The 10,125-nt window shown below is 43.8% G+C and overlaps 1 protein-coding gene across 2 annotated transcripts; it reads left to right on the top strand.

Annotated features, from left to right (window-relative positions):
* Window positions 1–340: 340 nt before the first annotated feature.
* TIGAR (TP53 induced glycolysis regulatory phosphatase) lies at window positions 341–9,506 on the top strand. Of its 2 annotated transcripts, XM_072923765.1 has the most exons (7): window positions 341–567; window positions 1,477–1,612; window positions 1,924–1,961; window positions 3,757–3,878; window positions 6,450–6,527; window positions 7,476–7,586; window positions 8,051–9,506. In XM_072923765.1, exons 2-7 carry the CDS (start codon window positions 1,554–1,556, stop codon window positions 8,507–8,509), a joined length of 867 nt encoding a protein of 288 aa, XP_072779866.1. In that variant the 5' UTR covers window positions 341–567; window positions 1,477–1,553; the 3' UTR covers window positions 8,510–9,506. The 2 variants fall into 2 exon arrangements, with proteins under 2 accessions (XP_072779866.1, XP_002195978.5); XM_002195942.7 differs by lacking the exon at window positions 1,477–1,612 and having other exon boundaries at window positions 344–567.
* The last annotated feature ends 619 nt before the right edge of the window (window positions 9,507–10,125 follow it).

Genomic DNA, 10,125 nt, shown 5'->3' with positions numbered 1-10,125 from the left:
ACCAGCGTCGTGAGGCGCTGCCAAACCCAGAGTTTTAAGGTGAAAGCCTCCCGATTGCAATTGCAGAGTGAGAATGAGGAAGGGCGCAGCAGTCCAGGTGTGAACCTCACACCGAGCCCTGTCCCACATCCGCGGGGCGCTGAAATGCCACCGGGGCCGGTGACTCCACCGCCGCCCTGTCCGAATGCTGCTGCAGCCCTTTGGGAATAGAATTTATCCCCATGTCCAGCTTCCCTCTCGCCCTGCCGCCTGCGGTGTGGGAGCAGGGCCAGCTGTCCCCTATGAATTCCCCATTAACATTCCCCGGATCCTCCTTTTCTGCCGGGAGCCGCCTCCGTGACGTCAGAGCGGGCCGCGGGGCGGGCCCGTGACGTCACGGCGGGGCGCGCGGCGCCGCAGTGCGGGCAGCGGGACGTGCGCTCACCTGCGCTCCAGCTGCGCACATCTGGGCAGCAGCTGCGCTCCCCTGCGCGCACAGCTGGGCGCACCTGCCCCCGTCCGCCTTCACCTGCGCTCAGCGGAGCTGCCGTGCGCCATGGTTCGGTTCGGGCTGACGGTGGTGCGGCAGTGAGTACCGCCCCGGCCGCGCATCCCCCGCGGGAGCAGTGCCCCGGCGGCCGCGTCCCCTCCTCGGTCACGCGTGGGCAGCGGGAGGGGGAAGCTGAGCAAAAGGTCTCAGCCGGGGCAAGGGTGGTGTGAACATTTTTCCTGTGAAACGATAAAAGTGGTTGTGACTCAGGTGGAATTCTTAAGGTGACTTTTTTCCTCCCTTTTCTCTCCTCTGTTGACAGAGGTTTGTAGCTGGCTGAACCAAGTAGCTCTAGCTTCCTGCAGCTGTCAGGAGAAAACTCTAATTGGTAGGAAGGCTGAGGTTTTTTTTCTCCTTTATTATAAGCCCTGTGGGCAACAGGGGAAGGAGGATTTTGTCCCTCTGCCCTGCTCTGCTGAGACCCCCCCTGCAGGGCTGTATCCAGCCCTGGGCCCAGCACAGGAAGGACAGGGAGCTGCTGGAGCCAGGCCCGAGCAGGGACACCAAGGGGATCAGAGGGATGGAGCAGCTCTGCTGGGAGGAATGGCTGAGGGAATTGTGACTGTTCAGCCTGGACAAGAGAAGGCTTTGGGGTGACCTCAGAGATGAAGAGAGACTCTTGATAAGGGACCTGGAGTGACAGGACGAGGGGGAATGTCTTCACACTAACATAGGAGAGGTTTAGATTGGCTGTCAGGTAAAAAAAGTTCCCTGTGAGGGTGCTGAGGCTCTAGCACAGCTTTTCCAGAGAAGCTGTGGCTGCCCCATCCCTGGCAGTGTCCAAGGCCAGGCTGGACCGGGCTCTGAGCAACCTGGGATAGTGGGAGGTGTCCCTGCCCATGGCAGGGGGTTGGCGCTGGGCGATCTTTAAGGTCTTTTCCAGCCCAGTTCATTCCATGAGTCTGTGATTTCTTCTGCTCTGACTTCCTAGGCTCTTTTTCTTCCAGGTGTGCAGCTCTGCTGCTACCCTTGATAGTCTCTGGAACTGGTTCCCTGTAAAGCCTGGAGAACCAGCTGCCAACACATGCTTGTCAAAAGAAGGCTCCAGGGTCTTCCTGCAGCTTTGTTCTCTCCAGCATGGAGGTGTATTTGTTACAGATAAATTGTGCTGCATTTTTGATAAATTTAAGAAATCACTTCTCTTACTTTTATTCCAGATGGCTTTGCCTCATTAAAAACTGCAGCATGATAGGAATTGATTTGAAAATGTTTTTTGATTGTTATAAAATCTTAGTGTGCATTGTTTTGAAAAGAGTTTGTGCTACATTGTGTTACTTTGTTTTTACATTCAGGTGCTGCTGTCTCTTGCTGGTATTTAATACAAAAGTGTTTTAGAAAATCCACTTAAATGATGACAAGTTAACTTTTTTGTTGTTGTTTACAATCTCTTGCAGTGGAGAAACAAGGTACAACAAAGACAAGATACTGCAAGGTTAGTAAGATTTATTCTGTTAGCTGCTTAGAGATGGAAAATCATGGTGAAATCCTGTCACCAACTGCTCAGATGTCATTAAGCAATAATACTTTAGAGACTTTATGTGTAAGCCAGGACATGACTTTCATAACATTACAGATTTTAAGTCACCTCCACAGAATATCAACAGATGGCTGCTGTACATTGTGTTTTAACAGGAGTATTAGAAGAGTTCCCTTTTCTACACAGGGAAAAAGTATGTTGCATGTAATCAAATAAAATGGTAGCAGATCTTTTACTAGAGGACTCCATAGCACTGTGTTAAATCCCAGTAATAGGAGGTTTGGAAATAGGGCTTCTGGGAAAAGGAGCTCCAGAAGGATGGGTAAAGATCCTGATGTGAAGGGGGCTGTTGCCTCAAGAAGGGAATCTGTTACTTGCAGTAGAAACCTGCAGTAGGGTAAGGGAGAATGAAAAGTAAAGGTTGGTTAAATGCTTGAATTGTTTAATCCCAGCTCTTTCTAGGAAGGCAGTTTTGATTAGACATTTAAAACTAGATTTCACCTTAGTGGCTGCTAGCTTGTGAACTCAGAACTGAACATACTGAGCTGCCTGGATGTCTGCTGCAGGAAAATCATGGATAGGGTTGTACTTTGAATAAATGAGCTTTCTACAATACTTCATATTGTGAAGGAGAATTGTGCTTCCATATTTTCCTCCCACTGATATTACCATTTACAGTTCTTGCAACATAGATTTGTGCTCATACTTTACTTGCTTAAAAATATTGATGATGTCTTTTGATTTCCTAGCTCTTTGGGTCAAATGATGTGTAGTGGGTTCCCCTTCAATGTAGAGAGAACATAGCTTCTGTTTTTGAGCAAGCCTCTTCTGAACTGAGAGGTGTAAGCCTTTTCCAGCACACTGGGGTCAGATGTCTCACGTGTCTGAATTACAGATGAGGTGCTCAGAACTCAGGTTCTGGACTCCTGTTGTCCTGTCTTTTGCTGTTGGATTGTGCATTTTCTGTGTGGAAGTAGTTTATTTTCTTTGTTCTGAATCTGATGGGAATTTCACTCTCTCTGCTCTGGCTTCCCGCAGAACAAGAACAGGTAAAAGGTGTGGGTGTAGCAGTCGGTTCCACATTTGTTCCTCTGCCACACATCTGGGTTCTCCTGCAGACTCTGAGCTGTGCAGGAGCACACCTGTTCAACTCAAGTTGGATTTCCAAAGTGCTGCTTCTCTCAACACTGTCCTAGAGCTCTGTGACCAGTTATTCTCACAGACCTGGCTGGAAACAAATTCTGGGAGGTTTGCTGCTTTTCAGCTGGGTTTGCTCCAGCTTACATGAGGATTACTGTCAGTGTGTGAGGTTGAGAGGAAGAGATCACAATGGATTGTGTTTGCATCTCATTCTCTCAGCAGTATTGTCCTCTTTCTTATTTACATTTAGCAAATCTGCTTATGAAGTTTCAGCTGTGAGATACCCAACCAGTGACCCTTCTAAAAGTGGTCACATTTATTAAATGTAGGTCTCTGTTTTATGTTTGAATTTGTCAAAGGTATAGTTTAATGTAATTATCATTTAAAAGGATCCTTCTGTCTTCTAGACTTGACTCCTTTTTATCATTAAATTTGTGTGACTGAGTTTAGGGAAGAACAGAAGAGCAGTGACTTTTCCTAATGATTTGCTTTACTAATGGAGAAAGTTTTTCTTATGACTGTGCAGTTTCTTTATTGCTGACATGCCTGGTCAGCTGCTAAATGGTCTAAATTTTGCATGTCTTAATGTTGTGGGATTTTTATTTTGTAGGTCAAGGAGTGGATGAGCCACTTTCTGCAACTGGTTTCAGGCAAGCAGATGCTGCTGGTTTATTTCTCAGTAATGTGAAGTTTACCCATGCCTTTTCAAGTGACCTCCTTCGAGCAAAGCAGGTAAGTGCTTCTTGAGGCAACAACTGGCTTCCAAATCTGGCATTTATTTGCTGTTGGTGATGCAAAAATAATGCAGTGACAGAGCCAAAAGCTGCCCCTAGATCCCTGGAAGTGTCCAAGGCCAGGTTGGATGGGGCTCTGAGCAAGCTGGGATAGTGGAAGGTGTCCCTGCCTGTGGCAGAGGGTTGGAACTGTGTGGTGTCTAAGGTCCCTTCCAACCCAAAGCAGTCCATGGTTCCATGATTTGCCATTATTTTGTGTGGGCATTGTACTTGCTAAAGGAGTAATGGGGGCTTTGAGGTATCACAGACAGAAATGAGTTTTTTTCTGAAGAGGCAAACCAGATTGGCTGTGACATTGTTGTGGTGTCCCAGGCACGGTGGCTGCGTGCCGTGTTCTTCTGAGGAATGCAGACCAATGCAGGCAAGGTCAAGTTTTTCTGTGAAATCAGTACAAGGATTATTACATGGGCAGAGATGTTGGATTTTGTCAGGCATCTCACACCTCTTGCCTTGAAGCAGTAAATATACAATATTGATTAAATAAAGAGGAAAAATGGGATCGCATGTGACCTTGTATGCAGAATTATTAAATACTCAACATTAGGGAACCAAAACTTTTAGAGTTAGAGGTCAGCTGTTCTAGGAAGGTCATGTCTCATGTGGAGGCCCTATCTTTAATTCTCTCTTCTGTTACTGATTCTGTGTTTTCAAGAGACATGGAGGGGGTTGAAACTCCTAAGCCATTCTTGTTTGTTTGCTTTTTGCTGTGTTGTCCTGCTAGAAGTCTGTGAAGCTGTGTTGTAAACCAGATCAACCAAATGTAGTATAAATCTCCTTTTTTTTTTTCTCGAAACATACACCATCAACATTGCTCATCAGTTTTGCAGCACAATTCCAGAAACTGCTGTAGCAGCACAACTTAAACAGAAAACAAAAGAGACAAGTAGGGAAGAGTGCGATAGTTGGATATTTTAAATATGCAGAATAGCTGCCTGAGTCACTTCCTTTATGTGTGTGAATGGCAGTGATGATATTTTACAACATTAAGAGTGCTTTCTAGCTTTCATAAAACTTTCTGTGCTGTGTGACTGTCCTATGAGAATTGGTTTGGGATTTTGTTTCTTATATTAGAGACAGCCTTTTCCATGAAGAGCACTTTCAGATTTGCACTCTCGTGATGTGAAAGACCTGAATTTTAACTCTGCATACAGGAAATGTGTTTTGCCATTTGTTTGACAAGCTGTTCAGATGTTGGGAAAGCTTTCCCAAAGATGTGTAAAGATGAAGTTTCCATGTGGTCAGAACTCCCTTTCTTGGCAGCTGCAGTTCTATGAAGGGCTTGTTACTACACTGTCACTTCACAGCTCAAGTATGGGAGGAATGTAAAAGTTCTGTTGCAAAAGAAATTCCTGCATATAATCATACAGATAACTGTGCTATGCATATACACATGGAAGTGGATTCAACCCTGTCTTTATTTCTGCCTTATTCTTTGACAGAATGTTAAAGTTCCTAAGCAGTATGTTAAATGTGCCAGTAGTACAACAAGGCTGCTTATTTGTGGCAGAATCCAAGGAGCGTTTTCAAAATGAGTTATTTAAATGTCAGATTGATTGGGTGTGGATGTTTGCACAGCCCAAACTGTCTGTGAAGCCAGTGCAGCCTTCACACTCGGGTGCATGTAAGAACCAGGAGCAGGTCAGCTGTCCTCTGGTTTTTAAGAAGGACAAGGAGAAGACCCAGTGGAGGCCACAGAGATGATGAAGGGTCTGGAGCATCTCTCTTATGAGGGGAGACTGCAGGAGCTGGGCCTGGTTAGTGTGGAGAAGACTGAGAGGGGATTTCATTAGTGCATAGAAATATCTCCAAGGGCTGTCAGAGGTTGGTGCCAGGCTCTTTCCAGTAGTGCCCAGGATGAGGAGCAATGGACACAAACCAAAACTCAGAAAGTTCCACCTTCCAACATGAGGAAGAATTTCTGCACACTGAGGGTGGCAGAGCCCTGGAACAGCTGCCCAGGGAGGGCCTGGAGTCTCCTTCTCTGGAGACATTCAAAACCCACCTGGACTTGCTCCAGTGTCACCTGCTCCAGGTGACCCTGCCTTGGCAGGGGGATCTCCAGAGGTCCCTTCCAGCCCTAAGGATTGGCTGTGGCAGCCAGATAGGTGTCAGATGTTTTTTCAGTTGGATTAACTGAGCAGTTTTGGGAAACACAGCTGTGAGTCTGACCCAGGTGCTACCTGAAAAGAATGTGTGGATATGATTGCTCTGTGTTCTATTCAAGAGAAGATGAACAGTAAACTCCGCTGGCCACCTCTCATGGGTGCTCTTTCTTCAGCTGTTCTGGACTTTGATTTGGGAAGGAAGTGCCAGAAGATTGCAGCTTTTCTATTTTTATGGCCTGACCTGGGCCGTCTATCCAATTCTGCCAGCCTCGTAGCTGAAAAACTGAATATTTTGTTGATTTGGGTTGTTGGATGCTGCTGGTGGGATTCACCTTGGCTGTGGTGGTGTATGGTGGTTTGTCTATGTTCTGTCCAGTTGATTTGGCTGTATATTCACTTTTTAGACTGCTGCTGCCATTCTAGGGAAAAACAGGTTTTGCAAAGATTTGGAAATCAAGTACGATGCAAGACTGCGAGAGAGAGTAAGTGCCAAAAGAATTTGTTGTCAAATATTGAAAAGTTTGAAAATATAGCTTTCTGCTGATGGGTATCTTGGCTTACGGAATGGTAGATTTAGCAGTGGAGAGCACTATCTGATCTGTTTTTAATCACTGGAAACTGAACAATTCACATCAGGGACAATAAATTGTTTGCAGAAGGGTGAAGCAGAGCCAAAATTAAGTGATGAATGTTGTAATTATGATGCTTTAATTATTTAAATAAGGTAAGGTTTAGTGTTTGAGGAGCAGCATGTGATTGTAGCATTTGCTGTTTGAATCTTTTTTCTCTCAGAAATTCCAGTTCTTCCCTTGAAATCAGCAAGGCCTTATTATTTACTTTTAATTGTGAGGATACTTGTGTGGTTTGTTTCCTTTTTTTAAATATCTTTTCCAAAAATTCTGAATTGAAGATGAATCCATCCTCTGTTGTGAAGACCTTACAGGTCTTTAGAGAAAATGTTGATTTCTTATATGTGAAAAATAATTCCCTGTAGCATTCCTGTAAGCAAAAGGAAAATGTTGTTTATCCTCATGGGAAAGGCTTCCTACAGAAGCTTTTGCACTGTGACATCAGTCACAAAGACTTGAATTTTGCTGGGGATGAGTGTCAGTTGGAAGAAAGAATCTCCATGCAAAGATGAGGGTCATGTTTTGAATGACCATGCTTTAAATGAGATGCTGCTCTTAGATAGATATGCTCACTAGACAAATACACTATCTATCTAGATATATCTATATGTATATATATACCTGCTGTTTAAAAGGGTATGTATAAAGATATTTCCTCACCCAAAACTGGGATAAAATATAAAAGGTTGGGAATCCAAGAATACAAAGCTAAAGCTTCACAAAGTGAAGAGCTGTTTGCAGCCTCTGGAAGGGGTACAGGAGACCTGACACATCCTGCCAAACCCCATTTTTCCCCTACAGAAATATGGTGTTGCAGAAGGAAGGCCTTTGGCTGACCTCAAGGCTATGGCAAAGGATGCTGGAGAGCAATGTCCTTCATTCACACCTTCTGGAGGAGAAACACTGGATGAAGTATGGTATTTATTTATTTATTTATTTATTTATTTATTTATTTATTTATCTATTTATTTATGCATGCCCTGCTTTCTAGGCTTTTTTAGCAGTACAATTGCAGCTATTGGGAGCTTCCCACTGGGAGCTCAGCCCAACCAGAGATACTGTCTAAGCTAAAAAATACTGCTTGGACTGATAACAGTGGCTGCCAAGTGGGGAATTTCTTTATAACTAAAATATTGATTTTGAGGCTGACTCCTCATGGAGCTCTGGCTCACAGGAGGATGATAGCAATTGTTCTCTGGAGGGCAGAGGAGTTTGCACAGCAGTCAGTAACTTACATTGGCTTCTGAGCCTTGCTGTGAGAAATCTTTTGTCTTTTAACTGAAGCAGTTTTGTGTCAGATTTCTGAAAGGCCGAATCTGTGTTTGCTTCACAACGATCTCTTCGTTCTTCACACACCCTTCTGGCTTTCCCTGCAGGTGAGAGAGCGTGCAAGGGATTTTTTTAAATTCCTCTGCCAGCTGGCTGTTGAGTTGGAGCAGAAGGAGCATGGCAAGCCTGGTGCCCCAGGCAGGAGCTCAGGAACATCTGGAGAACAATTTGTTTTCCCTTGGACAAACCACTGCAGTGAGGCAGAGCCGAGCTCTCAGGGCAGCGGATCTTGCACGGTATTAGATGCCAATATTTTGGTGGTGAGTCATGGAGCCTACATGAGGAACTGGATTGGCTATTTGGTTTCAGATCTCAACTGTACCTTACCAGCAAATTTAACCAAGTCCCAGCTGTCTTCTGTCAGTCCCAATACTGGAGTCAGTCATTTCATTATAAAACTTGAAAACGGGAATTTGTTAAAACCCAATATCACATGTGTCTGTCTTAACCAAGACTCTCACTTAGTGGATGTGGGAGCTGAGTGTGTAGCTTCAAAAGTGTTTTAAGAGTCTCTGTGGGGGGAAAGTGGAAATAGATCACAATTTTGCTAAATTTGGGAAAAGTATCTGTAGTAATTACTGGGATTGACTGGAATTGCTGACACTAAACTGCAAATAGGGAGACATGCAACTGCTTGCCATCTTAAAAACCACAATTTGCATGGTCCCAGTGCCCAGTATAAGTTGGCAATAGCAAAATAAAACAAATATTCTCTGTTCTCAGAAACATAATACTTGCAGTCACTTGCATATCTGCTCCTACAGCACATATTTCAAACAACTCCTTTGCATTACTCCATAATTATTTTAGTTACCTCCAAGTGAAAGGCTTGGGGAGAGGAGAGGAGTGGTACCTCAAAGCTGAGCTATACCGTATTCTTGTTTTATTACAAAATGCTATATTGTAATATGAAACATACATGTTGTCTTAAAATAAATTTTTGAATGCAATAGTAGAACCTAGGAAGGAGCATTGCCCAGTGGGACAGGTTTGGTGCAGAGCCAAGGATTTGACTCTGACACTAAATATCTGTGAGACTCTAGGCAAGGCTCCTTTCCATTTGTAAAGCAGAAATGATGATAAACCTACCTCGCCAGGAGTATTTCCTAATAAATTGTTCAGGTTGTCGAGATCTCTGTTGGAGAGCACTGTATACAAACACAGAGTATTTATTTTTAGCTGTGAGCAGGATGAGGAACCTTGTGTGCATGTAGTAATGGTCTCTTTTCTGGAAAAGGAACTTTCTCTCTGGGGTGAGTTGTACCTGACTGGAATCCTTCTGTCAGCTGCAGTCATGCACTTGATTCTATGAATATTTTTGCCTAGAATGAGGCAAGTTTGATTGTTAGGTGATTGTTGGTGTTAATACTGCATTCTTTCCCCACTGGGGTGTTTGTGGTGTTACAGTGTGAGCTTATCTGGTTTATGTTATTTATAAGATTCACATATTTTTTTCTTCATTTGCATTGTTTAAAAAAATAAATTAAAGGCTCCTGAATAGAACTCCCATTTCATCTGTATTTCTTTTGAGGCAAAAATCTTTCTTAATGTTGTCCTGTGAAGCTTTGCTCAGATCACATTACTTTTTTTTCCTTCCTGGCCTTTTACTGTGAAAAAGACTCTTTGGACTGATGTTGTTTAAAGGTTTCCATAGCTCTTTTTCAGTAATAAAATAATTCCTTCTCAATATACTGAAGGAAATAAGTCTTCACAGGAAGCTAGAATTGGAATATGACTTTTGCATGGACTCCTCAAGCTCTTTGTGAAATGCATCTTTGCAGAAGCCTCCTCAATACTAAATTGATGGTCACAGCCAATGAAGTTAGAAAAGCTTTAATTATGACTTCTAAGAGAGTTAATGGTAGGAGAGTGGGGCAGCAGTTCATTTTGAATTTGCCTGTCCCTGGTAGTGTCAGTTTCTTTCAGGCAGGTTCCCTGCTGAAATAGCATTCACTATGTTATTCACATAATTCCCACTTACATAGCAGGGAATTCTGCCTGTGCTTTAAACCGCTGTAGCTCCTCTGGAACTGCCACATCCTTAATTTTGCCAGTCATTCCATCAATTCTTCTTGGAACCAATCATCAGTTCTTAATGGAGTTGAAAATGCGAGAGGATGAG

The sequence above is a fragment of the Taeniopygia guttata genome, chromosome 1A, assembly GCF_048771995.1.
Source record: "Taeniopygia guttata chromosome 1A, bTaeGut7.mat, whole genome shotgun sequence".
In the NCBI taxonomy this organism is placed as follows: domain Eukaryota; kingdom Metazoa; phylum Chordata; class Aves; order Passeriformes; family Estrildidae; genus Taeniopygia; species Taeniopygia guttata.
This window is presented reverse-complemented; position numbering and strand designations above follow the sequence as displayed.